This window comes from Enhydra lutris, unplaced genomic scaffold, assembly GCF_002288905.1.
Source record: "Enhydra lutris kenyoni isolate GAN:26980312 unplaced genomic scaffold, ASM228890v2 scaffoldscaffold19, whole genome shotgun sequence".
Classification (NCBI taxonomy): domain Eukaryota; kingdom Metazoa; phylum Chordata; class Mammalia; order Carnivora; family Mustelidae; genus Enhydra; species Enhydra lutris.
The window spans coordinates 34,659,142-34,678,855 of NW_019154103.1; the positions used below are offsets into that span (position 1 = coordinate 34,659,142).

A 19,714-nucleotide genomic window follows, 5' to 3' on the forward strand; every position below is an offset into this window, starting at 1 on the left:
CATCTGCCATCAGCTCAGGTCATGATCCCATAATCCTGGGATCATGTCCCATTTTGAGCACCCAGCTTCTCCCTCTCCCTCCGCCACATCCCCCTGCTTGTGTCACTTGCTGGGTCAAATAAATAAAATCTTAAAAAAAAAAAAAAGATTTTTCTGCTTTGTTTCTGCCTTTCTAGTCATTATTCTTTATAATAATTTACTCTGCTGATTAGAATTTCCAGGATTGTGTTGAATAAAAGTGTTTACTAGTAGACATCCTTAACTTGTTCTTGATTGTAAAAAGAATGTCTCAGATGCCTGGGTGGCTCAGTTGGTGAAATGTCTGCCTTCTGGTCAGGTCATGTTCCCAAGGTCCTGGGATGGAGTTCACCATCTGGCTCCCTGCTCAGTGGGGAGCCCACTTTTCCCTCTGCCCCTCCCCCCCACTCGTGTGCTCTCACTCTTACTCTTTCTCTCTCAAGAATAAATAAAATCTTAAAAAAAAAAATAAAAAGGAAAGTAAAAAGAATGTCTCTAACATTTCACTATTAAAAATGTTTACTGTACCTTTTTGGCAGTTTCCTTGTTCGCAGTTTAATATAATTTTTACCTTGAATAGCTAATGACTTTTGTCAAATGTTTTTTCATTGTCTATTGAGATGATCCTGTGATTTTTCTTCTTTCGTGTTTTTTTTAAAGATTTTATTTATTTATTATAGAGTGTGTGCACATGAACAAGCGCAAAGCAGGGGGAGGGGCAGAAGAAGAGGGAGAAGCTTACTCCCTGCTAAGCAGGGAGCCCAAGACAGGCCTCCATCCCAGGACCCCAGCATCATGACCTGAGCCGAAGGTGGACACTTGACCAGCTGAGCCACCCAGGCACCCCTTTTCTTTAGTATTTTAATGTAGTGAATGACACATAAATGATCTAATGTTAAACTATCCTTGCATTTGTAGAATAAACTCAGCTTGCTTCTACTGTAGTTTTTTTACTGTATACTTAATATATGCTGTTTCCTGATACTTCGTTCATGATTTTTATGGCAACATTCATGGTAATATTAGCCCTTAATTATTTTCACAGTACCTTTAACTTTCACATCTTGATTACATTGGCCTCATTGAATGCGTTAGGGAGTATTTCCTATTTGATTCTATTCTATTTAATTCTATTCTAATAATTTCCTATTTAATTCTAGGGAAAGTTTTTAAAGGTCGGAATGATTTGTTTCTCTAAATGTATGTGTTTTTGTGTGTTGGGAGAAGGGAGAAAATATTTAACTATGTTCTAATTTTTCAACAGTTATAGAATTATTAAGATTTTCTATTTCTTTTTAAATCAGCCTCCCACCCCCCACATTTTGTTCAAGTTCTTTGGTCTCTTCTCTCTGTGTAATCATATTTAGCCTTTTCAAAGAACCACCTTTTTGCTTTGATCTTCAAACTACTAAAGAGTAATCAATAAAAAGGAAGGCTGCTTCTCAACAGACCTCAAAACTTTTATTTCTAGAGGCAGTGACTATATTTTTGTATATCTTTTCAATGACATTTTTTATCCTTATATAGTTCTTTTATTTAACAGGATGGAGCATATGAGATGTAGTGACCTACACAGCATGCATGGTTGTATCCTACTTATTATGCTTTTGGTTTTTTGTTTTTTTTAAGATTTTACTTATTTATTTGACAGTGAGAGAGATCACAAGTAAGCAGAGAGGCAGGCAGAGAGAGAGGGGGAAGCAGGCTCCCTGTTGAGCAGAGAGCCCGATGCGGTGCTTGATCCCAGGACCTTGAGATCATGACCTGAGCTGAAGGCGAGGCTTAACCCACTGAGCCACGCAGGCACCCCAAAAGTTGTTATGCTTTTATACCAAGTGAAAACCTTCCCACTTGCTTCAAGTAACCTGTCATAGTAACAGACATCACTTCAGAGAACTCCTTGAAAGAGAGGGTATATTCCATTTAAATATCTTGAAAAACAAAACTGTTTTCATAATTTAAATGCCATGTAGTGTTCTTAAACATTTAACTCTCTTTTCCTTTTGCAGTTTAACTTAGTATGTAGTATGAGGAGTAGATGTAATTTTATCCTGTTTCTTATGGCTGCCCTTTTCCCTAATGTCGTTAATTAAAGTCCATCTTTTCATATGTATTTGCGATGCTACCTTCATTGTGATTAAATTTACATATATTTATTTCTGGATTTGTGTGTGTGTGTGTGCAGGCGTGTGTTCCCATGGTTGATCTATTCATATGACAATATCATAGGTTTTAAAAACTTTAGTAATTTTGAAATAACTTTGGACTTACAAAAGAGTTAGAAAAATAGAACAGTAAGTTTCTTTATATCCTTCACTAAGCTTCCTGGCTTCCCCTAATGTTAACATCTTACACACCCACAGTGCAAGTATCAGGACTAAGAAATTAATTTATTGGTACAATGCAGTTAACTATGTACTGTTTTATTTATAAAGGCTTTGTATAGTATTTTAGTAAGTGATAGGTCTGTTCCTTCTCTTTTCGTACTTTGCCTTTTTTGCTTATTTTTCCAAATGTCTAGCTGCAAAAAACAAATGGAAACAAATCTTACATATCACATTTATTGGGACCGCATAAGATTTATAAATTAACTTGGGGAAATGACATCTTCATGATACTAAATCTTTAGGTACACGAACAAGATATGTTTATAGTTTTCCTCATATATGTTTTGGACTCTTTTTGTTCAGTTTATGCCTAAGTGTTTTATACTTCTAAAAATTATAAATAGGATCTGTCCTTCCATTTCATCTTCTCTTATCTCCTTGCATATAAAGTAAAGATTTCTGTATATTTTGGACTTTGCTAAATTACTCAATTACCTTATTATAGTAATATTTAGTTAATTCTTTCAGATATTCTAGGTATATAATTATGTCATCTGCCGATAGTATTCCTTTCTAACTTCATTCCTTAGTTGTGCTGACTAGTATAATGAATAATAGTGGTAAAAATGGACTTCCCCTGACCTTAGGAGAAGATCTACTGTTTCCACATGTATTTCCAGCTGATATGGATCATATTAAAGAAGAGTCCTTTTAAATTCAGTGTTCTCATCAAGAGTGGGCATTGACTCTGCAAAACATCTTTCACCATCTTTGGCATAATCATTTTTTTTCTGTGTAGATCTATTAGCATGTTGAATGATGTCAATTTTCTAATAGTGATTTTTATTAAAAATTTTGGATTTTCTATATCTTTGGGGTTTTGATAAATTACATTTTCTAGAAAATTTTTACGTTTTCAAGTTTATTTGCATGCAGTTGAACAAAGTTCAACTTTTGCTTCTCTTTCTGTTGATATTTTCCTCTTATTGCCATCTAAAAGTGCTAGCGAATACATATTTTTTAATCCATCAAAACAAAGCAATAAAAACAGTTCCGCTAATTTAAAAAAAAAGATCCCAAACTTCTTACATTATTGATAATAATGATTACTCCAAATTTAATTATAACTGAATATTCTCTTGCCAGCCTAAAACTTTTTTTCCTACTTGCATTAATTTCTTAGGATACTTGTAAATTTGCTTTTCAGTGAACATTTGAATAAAGGTCTAAATAAGAGTCCCTTTGCTTTCTTCTCCCCTGCCCTACTCTTATGGGGTGAGGGTCTCTTTAGTGGACACCTTGACCCTACAGAAAAACAAATTGGGATGTTTCCATACTCTTATTAAAAAGTGAAAGATTCAGGATTGGCCAGTTAGCTCAGGTGGTTAGAGCATGGTGCTAATGAAGTGAAAGATTCAAGTTTTCCCCATTCATGAGTTAAATTTTGATTTTTTTAATGTTGAGTGACTTGCATGAAATTCTAATGATTGCATAAAAGGCTAATGTAAATTTATGATTTCTCAAATTTTGCATAAAGCAGTTTTGAATTAGGGAAGGGTGGTTGCAACACATTTAAAGTATACAAGGAAGTATTACTCCATGAAACATCTTCATTTTCCCATCAAATAATATGAAATACCATGCTTTCTAGAGCAGAAATGACTTAATGCTTGTGATTCTGGAGGGGGGAAAGAAAAAATGTTCAAATGTTTTGTCAATTTGAAGGGTTGGGTTTTTCCCCCTCAATAAAGAGTACTTCGTCTGCTCATTTTGCCCATTTGTGATTGTGTAAGGTAATAACCTACATATCTTAACATACCTGCGTATATCTCTTTCTCTGTGTTATTACCTTTTATATTGTCTTACTGTTTTAGTGTAAAATTGCCTGTTAAAATTTTACTTGAAGTAAGGAATTTCAGGGCTTGGGCCTCCTGGGTGGCTTAGTCTTCAAGCCTAAGCGTCTGCCTTGGGCTCAGGTCGTCCTGGGATGGAGCCCTGCATCAGGCTCCCTGCTCGACGGAAAGCCTGCTTCTCCTTCTCCCACTCCCCCTACTTGTGTTCCCTCTCTCGCTGTGTCCTCTCTCTGTCAAATAAATAAATAAAATCTAAAAAAAAAAAATTTTTTTTTTCAGGACTTTCATTATTAAATTCTGTCAGATTCCCCACTTCTGTTACATAGCTTATAATGTGCTGTGTATTTTCAGAACTGTTTGTTAATGGGATGACTTAAAGAGGATAAATGATCATACCTATGAATTTCTCCTTCATTTTTGAGATGTCTCGGTCCTTCTCAAGTAGCTGAATTACTTCTTTACCTCTTGTGCCTTGGTCAGAGGGCAGAAACTTATAACAATAGATTGACATTAGGTCTTACTAAGGAAGATATGATACATGTGTATTTTTATAACATAATTTATATTTACATAGCACTTTTCAGCCTGCCTTTTCTTCCTTAGTTCTAACAGTATCCCTGTAAATTATATTTGTGCAGGTAGCAGATAACCATTTTACAAACGGTGAAATGAATTAAAATGAAGGGAGAAAGTAAACCATGACCAACCCTGAATTTAAGACCTAATTTAGTTTAAGTACAAATCTAGTTCTCATTGTTTTCAATCATAAAGACTTTTGTGAGTGATTGCCCACCTCCCAGGACTCACTTTCCTCCCCAGATGATAGTGGGTTGCATCAGATTTATCATTAACTCATTGGAGAAGTAGCTAGACCTGAGTCCTTTGATTTTCCCTTGTTAAAAGTTCTTCCAGTTGCTAAGCTCCTATACTGTTGTGACTAGCCAGTAGTGCTAGACCTGTCTGCCTTAGTGTAGTGGATTTTATTACAGAAGCGTTTTCTTATGTCAAGATCTTTAAATATTATTTATAAAAAAACTTTTGTAATGCTTTTTAGTATTTATTCCAAATTGAGTTTGGGATTAAACTAAAAAGAGAATCTGGGTCTTCTGAAATTGTTTAGTCTTAATCTAACTACTAGCATTCTCTAATTCATTCTAAGGACCTCTTACTACCTGGCTATCTTCTCTTTCTTTTCTCCTCTCTTCTTTCACAGTGATGTAGTTAATTGCCAGACTCTGCCTCACATCTCTTTGATAATTTCTGCTTCTAAACTCATCCATTTTCTTTAAGACTCTTCTGGCCTCAGTTCTGAGCACAGTGGGTCCCAAGACCACATATGCTATAGCATGGCCTATTCATCTTTTTGAATAACTGTAATAGAACTTTATATTAGTAATTCTTACCATCTTCCTGTCAAAAAGATTGAAGTCTCAAGTTAATGCTCTCCTTTGTATCCATTTTGTTAAAGGCTGCATTTTTAATGAGGCCTTCTTGGAAGTTCAGAACTACTTTACCATGGATGATATTTAAGACTAGCCTTCTAGCAAAGTGATAGAATGTAATACCCAATCTCATTAATTCATTCTGGCTTTAAAATTTTGTAACTATTGAGCAAAATCCATAAGTAATATTACCAATATGAGCTTCTTATCAATGATTACATTTCGTTACATAAGTTTTACCTGTAAGACCAGTTAAAGTATCTTTAAAAACTTGAAAAAAATTCTAGCCTAACAGACATCTCATGCACCTGTGAAGAAGCAAATGTAGTCAAGCATGACTGAGGGTCTCTTCTATTTTAGTTCTCCTTGTCTTCAGCTTAGACTCTAGTGTTTCATCCTCTTAGAAGGACAATGCTGCTTGAACAATATTGTTATTAAATGTCTCCAGAGTTTTGTTTCTTTATCCCTTTCTTTGTAAACAAGCAGCCACGATATTTTTAGTAGTGAATTTCAAAATCCTTTTTAACCTTATAGGTCCAAGGGTAGCCAAGGATGGCTGCAGCTTCATATGATCAGTTGTTAAAGCAAGTTGAGGCACTGAAGATGGAGAACTCAAATCTTCGACAAGAGCTAGAAGATAATTCCAATCATCTTACAAAACTGGAAACTGAGGCATCTAATATGAAGGTATCAAGACTGTGACTTTTAATTGTAGTTTATCATTTTTATTCAGTATTCCCTCCTGTAAAGTTGGGGTTAGATACTTCACTTACTTAAAAGTGTATTTTAAATTAAGCAGCAGTATGTAAACTCTTTCTTGCAAAGTTAGCGTGTGTATTTTGAACAAAATGTATTAAATTAATCCAGTGAATCATAGAAAGAAAATAATTGTAAAAACCCAATGGCTAGTTAATTTGTTCTTAGTTATTTTTAAGCTTAAAAATAAGAGACCAACTTTAGTATCACTGTACTGAGGCTGGGTGTTCTGCATAGTTCATAGAAACTAGTTTCACAACTTTAGAATATAACTCAGTTATTAAATATAGTCTTCCTCCCAACTCTCCCAAATCTTGTCTCCACTTAAGTGCAGCAGTGATAAATGATCAAGAAAAACAGAATGCCCTACTGGGAGTAGTCCAGAACTGAAAGTCAGTACCTGGTTGTATTCCTTGTTTTGCCACAAGCCGAGATGTATCACCTCTGGGTACCCTTCTGGGCTTAAGATGCCTTATTTGGAAAATATAAAATATAAAATATAAGTGTCACACAAGCCTAGATGATTTCCGTGGCTCTGTCCTGAAATTAGTTTGCCAAATAGCGTTGAAAAGTTGTGATAACCTCCAAGAAAAGTTATAAAATATTCAGTCTGCAGTGGGGAAGATATGTTCTAATTTCAGAATAATTGAGGTTAAAATTTTTGCTGTTTTAATTTCCAGTTACTTAGGCAGATTCCCTTCTCACTGAACTTAACAACTTTATAGATTTGGAGATCATCGACAAAACTGTTAACCTCTTAAAAAGTCTTCCTGCTTTGTGTTGTTCTGCCCCTTGGCTGTTTAGCATCTGGGTGCCTGATGCTGTTTTTGCTGTCTGTTCACTACTCTTATTCCTTATTCGTTGCTATTTTCTTCTTGTTCTTTTTCTATGCATTTTGAGGTCTCTCTTATTCTTCAAGCTTCTGTACATCACTGAGCTATTTTTGCTCTCCTTTTACTCTTTGTTGTCAATATCATAACAGTTCAGTCTTTTACTCATATGTACTATTCTGTCTTTCCATAAAGATTTCCATAAATCTTTTCTACTCTAATTGCCTATTTCTGTGGTTAAAAACTGTCCTCAGTGAGGACAGATCTCCAAGAGATACCTATCTCCAGTCCTTTCGGAAATAAGGTAGACTTTAAGCAAACATGTTTTCTCACCACAACTGTGGGTGACCTTAAAAACAGACAAATCAGTTATCTAATATTAAAAAAGAATAGTTTGCTATTTTAACACTGACCAGCACAGTATATCTAAAATTATTGTACATGGCATGTGGTTTTAAAAGTTTAAAGATACAAAATGTGTAATTCCCAACAGGACTACTCTTTCATCTACTTTGGGAGGTATATTTTGCAAAGAATTCCTCTTGGTGGGCCTATCTGGATGTTTCATAGTGCGTGATTTTGAGATCCCTTTTTAATTTTTGCTTAATTACTTGAGCAAATGCAAAATTTATTTTTGGGAGACATTTTAACCTACCTTAGACCCATCTCCATGCTGAATAGGAATGTCTTGGAGTAAAAATACAAGTCAGACCCTAAAATTTCTACAGTGGAATATCAGGTTGACCACTTATCCATGTGGTGTATCATATTGTACATCATGAATATTGGCACTTAAGATATGTCTGAATTCAACCATGAATTGATAATTACTCAGCAAGTGCTTCTGCAGACATCCTTGAAAAGCCATCCACTTATTTCTTTGGGATTCGACATACGGTTTCATAGCAGTTACACCTTATAATGAAATTTTTTGTGTATCTCTCCTTAAGAGGATTTAAGCTGTTCAAAAGCAGGAACCAGACCATTTGTTTTGTCTTAGAATATTGATTTGGAAAAGATACTTGGAAACTTTGGCAGTTCCCACGTTGGATTAAAGTTAATCCAAACCAGTGGTTATTTATGCAAAATCACTTATTATTCTTTTGGAATACATTATATAATCTTAAATCCTATTTCCTGCTCATTAACCTGTTTACCCCAAAGAAAGGCAAGGAGGGTCCTCTTCAACTGGGTAATTTAAGGATTTCTGAAATTTATGCAGTAGTACCATCTAGTGGCAAAAAAGAATACTGTTTTGCTGTGGATTACAAGGCATTGATAAAAATAAACTATAAAATATTTTGTGTGTGTGACAGGGAAATATGTGTACAACTAATTAGGGAAATATGTACCCTGGCTATGTATTTGAAAACATAAAGGAAATGTTAATTTTTTAGGTATAGTGACGGCATTGCAGTTGTGGTTAGAAAGAATTCCTGTTTAAATATATATCTGAATTCTTTATGGATGAAGTAATACGATGTCTGAGATTTATTCCCAAATGAATTTGAGTCAGGGAAGAGAATAGAGGAAGTGGGTATGAATATACATGAAACAAGATCATGAGTCAATCATTACTATGGTGGGATGTGAGGATACGTGGAAGATTGCTATCATGTTCTCTATACTTATGTTTATATTTAACATTTGCTGTGGTAAAACTGTAGTAAAATAAAATAGAGATTTAATGGAAGTTAAATGACCCGGAATTAGATAAATGCAGAAACTGTAGCTAAATCTAAAAGGAATTACATATTGTACTTTTAATTCGGGGGCTAGAACTCAACTTGATTTACTTTAAAATGCTGAGCATAGCAACAAGATAAATATGGTCATGTATAGATGTTAATCATTTAAACTGAAAGATTGTGGTATTAAAAAAATTATCTGTAGATAAATTATTAATGAACCACTTATGTCTTTGTTGTATTTTTGACAATGAAGTTTTATAAATTGTTCCATAACTGCAAAATCATATACATGTAGAATATCTTCTTTTCAGAGTGTAAGAAGAAAATAGAAATAAAAACTCAGATTGACACATTTCATAATTTATTTCAAAGATTTAATTATCAAATGTATTTGGTAATGAAAAGAATCTATAACTGATGTAATGACAAAAACAGAAGTGGATCAAGTAGCAGCCTCCTTGAAATGAGACAGCTGCTCACTGATATTTTCTTTTCACTGATATCTCCACAGAACATTTCATCTCTAATAAATAATCCTTTAATGTTTCTAGACTCTTAAAATATTTTAAAAAACAATGTGTAGTTATATAATATAAATAATTTTTAAAATCCAAACTTCCAGGTTGTATAAATACAAGTGAATATTCTCTCCTTTAAAATTACATATTAACGTTAAAAGCTGCTGTTTCTCTAAGCATTTTTAAAAATATTTTATTTGGAATTACTTTGCAGTTGTGTTGCATTTTTCTTTTTAAAAACTCTTTGAAATTAAGAACTACTTCTTTTAGATTGTATGCAATACCCAGCCCCAGGCAATCTTTCCTACTGCAACAACTAAAAAACACTAGATAAAATACAAAAATCATACTTTAAAAGACCTTGGAGAACAGAACTGTGGAGTCATCAAGGACTGTATTAACTAAAATTCATAAGAGGAAAGAGCCCTTTCTAGAAAAATTGACACTGCAGGTGATTTTCTTCCCCAGGGGTATTTATTAATTCTGAGCACAGGGGGCTGTTCATTGCTGGCACAAGCAGGACTCCACTGGAGGAAGGAAACCATTGCAGGTTTCAAACATGCGGGTTGACAAACATGTGGCCAGATGTGAAGTATTGACATTTAGAGAAACTCCAAATGCATGGCTAGTTTTTCCATGGAACATTGGTTGAGTCTTGTGAAGGATGCTAGCGACAGAACTAGGAAAGCTAAATGTTACAAGGCAAAGTCCTGCCATGGGAAAGACCCATTACTTTCACACAAGAGGTCTCCTCAAGATATTTGCCAAATTTTTAACTTTGTGGAGCAGGACGTTAAAGACCCAAGCCCTCTATCTCCACGGGACAGAACTTTTAGGGTCTAAGGAGTCAGGCACCACCTGAGAATAAGGCCGAGTGAAAACCTTCTATAGTCTTGCAGTGCTTGAGAGACATGGACCAGAGGGAAGGGGCCTGTTTTTCCTTTCAAGATAAATACCAGATTTGAGGGATGTATAGGGTAGTAGGTTAAGGGCTGAGGAGACAGAAACCTGTATTATTTTCAGTCTAAATTTAGAGGAGAGACACATTCATGGAACTTGGCAAGTCAAATCAAATGTGAATTTTGCTTAAACTACACCTGCAGCCCAGTTTTAGTTCCTGATTGGTTGGAGGACATAAGACCCCAGTGGTGGAAAGGGCAAACTCTAAAGGAAAATATGTCTTTAAGTCTGTCTTGTTCTGTATACATAATGATTGGCATACAGCTGAAATTTTCAAGAAATGCAAGAAACAGGAAAATGAGTGATCATTAAGAAAACAAATAGTTAATAGAAGCAAATCCAAGGGTAATCCAGATATTGAAATTAGCAAAAATTTTAATGTAGTTATTATAAATGTCTTAAAAAAAAGAAAAGATATGAATAAAATGGAGGAAAATCCAGAAAGGGTAGGCAAAGAATTATAGTCTATAATAGTCTAAAACTGATGAATAGTTTTACTAATAACCTATTAGATGGACTCGTAAACACAGAATTAATAAACTAGTGACAAGATAAAAATTAGTGAACATGTAAAAACAGTCTATAGAAAATATCCAAACTGAAGCACAGAAAGATAAAAAATGGGAATGAAAACAGGATGGGGCGCCTGAGTAGCTTAGTTAAGGGTCTGACTTTTGATTTCTTTTTGGCTCAGTAATCTCAGGGTGATGAGATGGAGCCTTGCACTCAGTGGGAAGTCTGCTTGAGATTCTCCCTCTCGCTTTGCCCCTCCCCACCGCTTGTGTAGCGTGGGTGTGTGTGCACATGCGTGCTTTCTCTCTCTGGCTCTAAAATAAATAAATATTATTTACAAACAGTATGTAAGAGTTATCGGGGACACAGGCAAATAGATAGGGCAAATCTGAAGTGTCAGAAGGGACAGGGGAAGAAAATGGAGCAAAAGTAATATTTAAAGAGATAGCGGCTGTGATAATAGATTGGACTAGTCAACTAGCAGAAATAGAGCGGAGAAAAGCTGCACCTAGGTGGTTAGTTGATTTATGACCAAGGCATCCCTGCATTTCGGTGGGGAAAGGGTAGTCTTTTCAGTAAATGGTACAGGGGCAGTTAAATATTTGCATAAAGAAAAAGAAAAAAAGGAGCTCAGAGCCCTACCTCATAATATATGCAAAAATTAATTCAAGATGGATTATAGACATAAGTGTGAAAGACAAAATAGTGGCTTCCAGAAGGAAACAGGGAACAGCTTCATGTTTTTAGAGTAGGCAAAAATTTCTTAAACAGAATGACAAAGCACTAAACATAAAAGAAAAATTGATACATTAAAACCCAGATCTTTTGTAATGCTTTTAAAAGAAGATACAAGATGACATCTTTGTGACCTTGGGGTAGGCAAGATTTCTTAGGACACATAAAGGACTAAACATAAAAGAAAAAAGATATAAAATGGGCTTCGTCAAATTAAAAACTAAATTTAAATTAAAATCTTTTCAAAGGACTTCATTATGAAAATGAAAAAGCAAGTCATAGACTGGAAGAAAATATTTACAATACATATATCCAGCAAAGATCTCAATACAGAATATGTAAAGAATTTTTGTAAACCAATAACCAGAGAAGGTCCAGTTTTTAAAATATGGCCAAAAGCTTATAAAGACAATTCAAAAAGGGAGACAAATGGCCAGTAAACACATAAAAGGGATTCTACATCCTTCAACATCAGGGAAGTACAAATGATATTTCTCTTTACTCAAATCACTAAAATTTAAAAGACTGATGATGTCAGCTGTGGAACATCAGGATGCTCATACATTGCTGGTAGGAGTATAAAATAGTTCAGTCATATTGGAAAACAGGCAGTTTTCTTTTAGAGTTAAATCCTTGACTTAGCATTCGAACTCCCAGATATGTACTCAAGAGAAGTGAATACATATGTTTACTAAAAAATATTTGCAAGAATGTACATAGTAGCATTCTTCATAATGGCCTCTAACATCTGACAACCAAAATGCCCATCAGGTGGATAAAGGATAAATCAGTTGAGGCATATTCTTACAGTGGACTACTACACAGCATTAAAAACAATTAACTGATAACATACAGTAGCATGGATGTATCTCATATTTGGTGAGCAAAAAACGTGGGATACAAAAGACTATATGTTATGTTTTTCCATTTATATGAAATTCACAAACATGCCAAACTAACTTTAAGTCTTAAAAGTCTTAAAAAAATTTTTTAAATCTTAAATTTCAATAATTTTATTTACCATTATGGTTACAACTTTTATCAATAGATTTCTAACAATATGTATAGAAACTTTTTTTAAAAACCCTTATTACTAAGTTGTGCATATTTAATATTTTTAAAAATTGGGAAATAGGGACAAATAAAAAGATACCAAGTCACCCATTAAAAATTCTTTTTTTAAATTCTTTTTAAATCAGAGGTAACCTGTGACAATGTACATATTTTTCTCTCTGCCCATTCTGTGCAGGCATGCATTTGATGGGATTTAGAAATTTAATATATTGTCATAATCTTTTCATATCATTAAATATTTGGTAATATTACAGCTGCATAGTATTCCATTGTATGGCCAATGCTATAAGTTTAATTGATTTTTATTGTTGGATGTCCAAGTTTACATGGCCTTTTAATTTGGTTTTAATGTTATTTTTGTTTTTTTTATTATTTTTAAGTTTTTGAAAAATTAGGTATATGTCATGGATATGCTAAGGATTTCCTTTTGTTGTTTTTGAACTTATACATCTTTGTACCTTTTCTAAAAACAGTACTTTTTGTAATACCCATTGTTGAAAAATTATAAAACAAAACAAAAAAAAATTTCTTGTAACTCCACCTTCTTAGAATACTACTGTTAACATTTTGATGATTGTTTTCAGCATCAGTGTCATTAGGAAATTTGTTGAAAATGAAGTTTTTCAGTCTCCATCCCACACTTAGTGAATGAACAGTCTGTATTGTAACTAGCACTTCAGGTGATTCTGATCCATACTGAAATTTCAACCCCACCCTTGTAGACTTTGGAGAAGAATCTTGTATGGAGACTTGATCAGAGCTATGGTTTAAAAGCCTTACTGTAAAAATAATAATAAAAATAAATAAAGTAAAATAAAATAAAAGTCTTACTCTGAACACAGAAGTCCAATGCAAGGTAGAAACATACAATAAGATTATTTTGGTAGTTTGGAAGATTAATAACCAGTATGGTGGCAGTAAGAATAGAAACGAGATGGTTCTAAGAGAAACACTAGAGGTTGAATACAGAATTTGAAAACTGATTGGTGATAGGAAGGAGTTCATGCTAAGGATTTGCGTGTCTGGGGAAGAAAAGGCTTATTTTTATTTAACTGACAAGATACAAGGCAAAGAACATATTGTAATGGCACAAAATGATAGTTCTGGACATTTACATAGGAAATGCATATCATCCAGATGTAAAGCATGTATCAGTGAAATTGGGAAAGTGAATCTGAAGTTTGCAAGTGAGGTTAGAATTAGAGACATATAATTTGAAGTTATCCGTGGAAGGGTAGTTGTTGAATTGCAAGGCTGGGGAGTATAATTATAGAAATAGAGATAAGATTAAATGATCATTGAAGGACTATAAGTAGTAACAGTGGATGGATGGATGGAAGGAGAATTGGGATCCTGAAAAACACAGATAGCTTAGAATGATAGTTCTCGAACTTTACTGAAGCACTGGTGTCCTGAAGTTTGTAGTAGATGTTGCAGAGTACTCCACATTCATTCAAAGATGGCATCCTGTATAAATTTGTTTCCTGTCCCACAGATGTGATATATTTCAGCCATAATAATCTGAATATGAGTATCAGTCAGTTTCATGTTCCTGTATCTATTTATCGAAGCCTTTCAACCTCCAACACGGTCTGTTATTTGAAGGTCAGATCTTAATACCACAGGCTAACATAGGCATTCTTTTTGTTGTTGTTGTTAAGATTTTTATCTATTTATTTGACAGACAGAGATCACAAGTAGGCAGAGAGGCAGGCGGGGAGGAGGGGGAAGCAGGCTCCCTGCTGAGCAGAGAGCCTGATGCCGGGCTCACGATCCCAGGACCCCGGGATCACGACCCAAGCCAAAGGCAGAGGCCCAGCCCACTGAGCCACCCAGGCGCCCCAAGACATTCTTTTTTTTTTTTTTTTTTTAAAGTTTTTATTTATTTATTTGACAGAGAGAGAGAGACCACAAGTAGACAGAGGCAGGCAGAGAGAGAGGGGAAGCAGGCTCCCCGCTGAGCAGAGAGTCCGATGCGGGGCTTGATCCCAGGACCCTGAGATCATGACCTGAGCCGAAGGCAGAGGCTCAACCCACTGAGCCACCCAGGCGCCCCAACATTCTTTTTTTTTTAATGCCGATCACATCACCGTCAAGATAAACCAGTAAAGTTGTCTTTGCTGCATTCACTCACTTTTTGCCAGATTTCCTTTTCAATCTGTTTATGGTCATTTTTCATTTTGGAGAATACTGCCCATAGTTACAGGTCATAAATGTTCAAGAACATTGTTTCGCATTTGGAAACCTAATTGGCCAATAAGGACTTTGCTGGAAATTTGAATGGAATGCCCCAGAATATGAAGGCTATAACATAAATTATTATTAAGGAACATGCAAAAAAACTGTTAGAAAATGACAGTTTCTAGAGAAGGATTTAGATGGGAAAGGAAATAATGGCATCAGAAGTCAGGAGGCTGTGAGCATAGTTATTTCAATATCTGCTGAATATAAATCAGTATGCTAATAGTATATACTTACATATGGTATATAAAAGCTTGAATATGTATTAGGGTGTTAAATAAAACAGCATATTATAATAGTTAATTTGGTTTTTTTCATGGTCATGGTGGTGCAAGCTTCAGAGACATGGATTCTAAACACATATCTAGCTTTTATAGCTTCTATAGGGCTTTGAGTCTTGATTGACCATATGAAAAATGAGAATAATTCACCTTGTTGTATGTTTTAAAAGTTAGGGATAATGTATCTTATGGAAACTCCCCATAATCTCCATTATCCCAAAATATCACTGTTGTTGGGATATAATTCATTACTCATAATTAATAATAGATAATATATATAAAGTGCTTTACAGATTCAGATATATTTTCAGATTGATCTGAAACTTTTTTCCCCAGCACACCTAAATATCAAGAAACTTAGACTCATTCTATCTAGAATAATTATGTAGAATTTTGTCATGGTAATATATTGTGTTCTTTTTTGCAGGAAGTACTTAAACAACTACAAGGAAGTATTGAAGATGAGGCTATGGCTTCCTCTGGACAGATTGATTTATTAGAGCGTCTCAAAGGTAGATTTTTAAAAGGTGTTTTAAAATAATTTTTAAGCTCCAGTTGTCAGCTTTAGGTGTGTATATCCAAATAGAGGTTCTCTTGATTTGAATGTTACTTTCAGTTTTCTTGGTATAACAGCCTTATCTATTAGGATTTAGTTGTTAAAATACAGATATGTACAATCTGTATTTACTTGTCATTCCTTCAGTTAAACATTTAACTGGCTTTAAATCAACTACTTTAAATTCCTTGTTTGATCATTTTCAGCTCTTTTTAAAGCTCATTGCTATTCTTCCAGTCACTAAATAGGCCTTTAGGAAGTTGTATGCCGTACACTGGGCCTCTTGCCTTTCTTGAAGGAATAGTATCCTTCTCGGTTCCATCCAAGGTAGAATTACTTTATCTTTTCAGTTACATAAGCTGATTATATGCAATTTTTGGTATAATTTTGAAAAAATAACTTTCTCACTTTATTGCTTAAAAATTCAAATACTGAAAAAACAGGGAAAGTGCTTGATTATTATAGTTGGAACTAGACTGAGAAATTATCTTTGAGTCTTCAAATATATTATTCTTTAGCAGGAATCTAAGGAAAGATATTTTGTCTGATTTTCCTTTAACATACTCCTTTTCCCCCTGACTCAAGCTACATTGGAGGGAAAGTTTAGTTATTCTCTTCCTAAATAATTGTTTGTTCAATCATGTGTATTTGTGTCTTCCTCTGTTAGAAATTCAAGTTGCAGTGAACATTTTTTTTTTTTAATGATTGGATATTTGTATTTATTGCAATTCTATCTGGAACCAGGAGTCACTGAAAATCTCACAGCCTTAGCATTTGTGATAAGGATTCTCTGTTCCCTACATAAATTTGCTGCTCTATAGGTGCCATAATTTAGTACTTCCACAGGCTTTATAATGTATATTTATAATGTATATTAAATTATAAAATGAGTTCAAATTTAGAAGACTAAAATGTGAATCTGATATTTTATTTTTAAGACAATATAATTGCCTTAGCAATATTTTAAACCACATAAAGCAACTGTTATATAAAAACTTGTCTCTCTTTCATTTAGAACTTAACTTAGATAGCAGTAATTTCCCTGGAGTGAAACTACGGTCAAAAATGTCCCTCCGTTCTTATGGGAGCCGTGAAGGATCTGTATCTAGTCGTTCAGGAGAGTGCAGTCCTGTTCCTATGGGTTCGTTTCCAAGAAGAGGGTTTGTAAACGGAAGCAGAGAAAATACCGGTTATTTAGAAGAACTTGAGAAAGAGAGGTAACTTTTCTTCATTAACTTGTAAACTCCTATGTTTACTATCATTTTGTCATTTTGAAGCATGTGTGGCAAATAATCAGTAATACATAAGAGCGAATTTTGTATTTATTTATTCAAAGATAGTAGGTTACTGATCATACTTATGTTAAATCTAAAGATGTAAAGAGGCAATATTAAATATGCAAATGTAAAGTAGACAATTCTTGGGCTTCTAAGAAACTTGTACTTTGTTATTTAAATACTTCAGATGCCCTATACATTGACTAAGTAAGCATGTGATCACAATAGTTATGTCACATTAAACACATAACTGATTTTTTTTTTAAAGATTTTATTTATTTATTTGTCAGAGAGAGAGAGAGAGAGAGAGAGAGCACACACAAGCAGGCAGAGTGGTAGGCAGAGGCAGCAAGAGAGGTAGGCTCCTCACAGAGCAAGAAGCCCGATGCAGGACTGGATGCCAGGACCCTGGGATCATGACCTGAGCGGAAGGCAGTGGCTTATCAACTGAGCCACCCAGGTGTCCCCACGAAACTGATTTTTTTTTTTTTTAAGATTTTATTTATTTATTTGACAGAGAGAAATCACAAGTAAGCAGAGAGGCAGGCAGAGAGAGAGGAGGAAGCAGGCTCCCTGCTGAGCAGAAAGCCCGATGTGGGGCTCGAACCCAGGACCTGGGATCATGACCTGAGCCGAAGGCAGCGGCTTAACCCACTGAGCCACCCAGGCGCCCACGAAACTGATTTTTAATTGAGCTTCTTGTTACCTTTTGGAATAAATTCAGTAACTAGAGAGCCAGTATGAGGTAACTGTTTCCGTTAGGGAAAGCCTATTACAAGTGGCCACAGATGTAACATTTCTTAATTTATCAGTTTCAGTGTTTTAAAAAACATTGCTTAATATATATTATCTGGTTTCTCGCAGCTTATTTATTAATTCTTCTCTTACTGAAGTTAAAATGATCTCACTACAAATACCAGAATATGTATCATTTTCAAGAACTTTGTCAAGTGTTGTGTAGAAGATTATGAATTCCTTAATGCGTGAATAATGTTTTTTAATACTCCTAAAATTCTATTAAACATTCAAGAATATTAAAATGTATAAACATTACATATTAGCTCTGGGACCTTGGTCATGTCATTAAATTTTCTGTCAGTTTCTTCTATAAAATAGGGATATGGTTCTACCTTGCCCAGTTGTACAAAGTGGTTATTAGTATAAAAAATGTCCAGCATATCTAAGTAAAAGGCAAAAGACCTTTTACTACTTTCTGGTTTTAGATGTGTCCATCTGTAAAAATGGGTAATCTTCTGGACCAGGAGTAATGTAAAGCTTTCTTTCATCTTGAGTTTACTGAGTCTCTGTATCATACCTTGAAGCAGGACTGTTTCTGTCTGACAGTATAGGAAACACTATTGTGAATAATAAGAAGCTAACTGGGTTCTACAGTCCATCTCTGTCCTATTTGAGCTCTATAAAGACACAAAGGATATGTGAGGGTACCCCCTTTTCCTAGAAACTTGCTTTGCTTCGTGTAGATAAAGTCCCAAGTTTATTAGCAGAGAGAGAAGAGAGTGTGTGTGTGTATAGTTCTGATACATCTTGGGACCTCTTGGTTCTCACTGTGTTGGAGAGAGGTAAATTGAGTCCTTGCATATACAACAGAATCATTACTTTGCTCTCATGCTCGATTGATAGTTTAGATAGGTCTAGGCTCAAACTTATTTTCCTTCTTCGTTGTCAATGTGTTTGATGAGAAATTTAATACCAATCTGATTCTCATTCCTTTGAAGGTTGCCATTTTTCTTCTTTAGAAGCCTTTAGAATGCCTCAGTATATGAGTTTTCTTCATTCATTGTACTGGGTACTCACGGTGTCCTTTTAATCTGGAAGTTTATTTTCTTCAGCTTTTGAAAATTCTGTTATGTTATTTCTTTGACGATTTTCTCCTCTGTTTTTTCACTCTTTCTTTCCCTCTCTTAAGTCAAAGATACACTCTCTGTCTCTCTCTTTTTTTTTTTTCTTGTTATCTGTATTGCCCGAGATAAGTGTTAGGAAGTAGTCAAGCCAGGGTTCAAACCCAGCTGCACAGCTTTATAACCATTTTGAACCTCAGTTTTCCAGTCCAAAGAGTGAGCCTAAGAATAACTACCTCAAAGGATGTAGTGAAGATTAAATTAGGTTTAAAAAAAAAATACTTAGCAGTATGTCTAATACTTAGAACATTCAATAAATGTAAACTATTATCATGTTAGCTATTTGCTCATTTAACAAGTATTTATTAAATGCTTAGTACATATGTGCCATGCTTTTTTAGGTGACCCTAAGTTAGCTCGAGGGCTAAGACAACACAAAACTTACATTTTAAAGAAGACTCTTAACAATCACTAAAAAAAGTCCAAACCCTAAAGACCTACCTGCCTCGGGATTTAGACCTGTTTTCATTTCTGAACCTTAAACACTGTGGCCAACCACTATCATCTAACCACTTGTTAACATTATGTCTCAAAACACTGTAACCTTGACTTCCCCAGAGCATTTTACCATAGTTCCACTTTAAACATGACAGTAACAGCTTGTCCCTGGTCTCAGCAGCCTCCCTATCACTCTTTAAACCACCACTAACATTGGCCTATCTGTTTAAGCACTTATGACACCCAGCTCTTACTTAATGAGCCTGTTTATTGGAGAATAATCAG

General features: G+C 34.6%; 1 protein-coding gene across 10 annotated transcripts in view; it reads left to right on the forward strand.

The window, feature by feature from the left end:
- The window catches only part of LOC111148270 (APC, WNT signaling pathway regulator), a 135,884-nt gene that overhangs the window by 46,613 nt on the left and 69,557 nt on the right, over positions 1 to 19,714 (forward strand). For 6 of the 10 annotated variants that reach the window (XM_022504738.1, XM_022504741.1, XM_022504745.1 and 3 more), the window contains exons 2-4: positions 6,175 to 6,327; positions 15,667 to 15,751; positions 16,811 to 17,012. In XM_022504738.1, the coding sequence (XP_022360446.1) occupies positions 6,193 to 6,327; positions 15,667 to 15,751; positions 16,811 to 17,012 (422 nt within the window). In that variant the 5' untranslated portion in view covers positions 6,175 to 6,192. The remainder of the gene's footprint in view (positions 1 to 6,174; positions 6,328 to 15,666; positions 15,752 to 16,810; positions 17,013 to 19,714) is intronic. The other 4 variants (XM_022504737.1, XM_022504740.1, XM_022504746.1 and 1 more) reach the window with 1 other exon arrangement.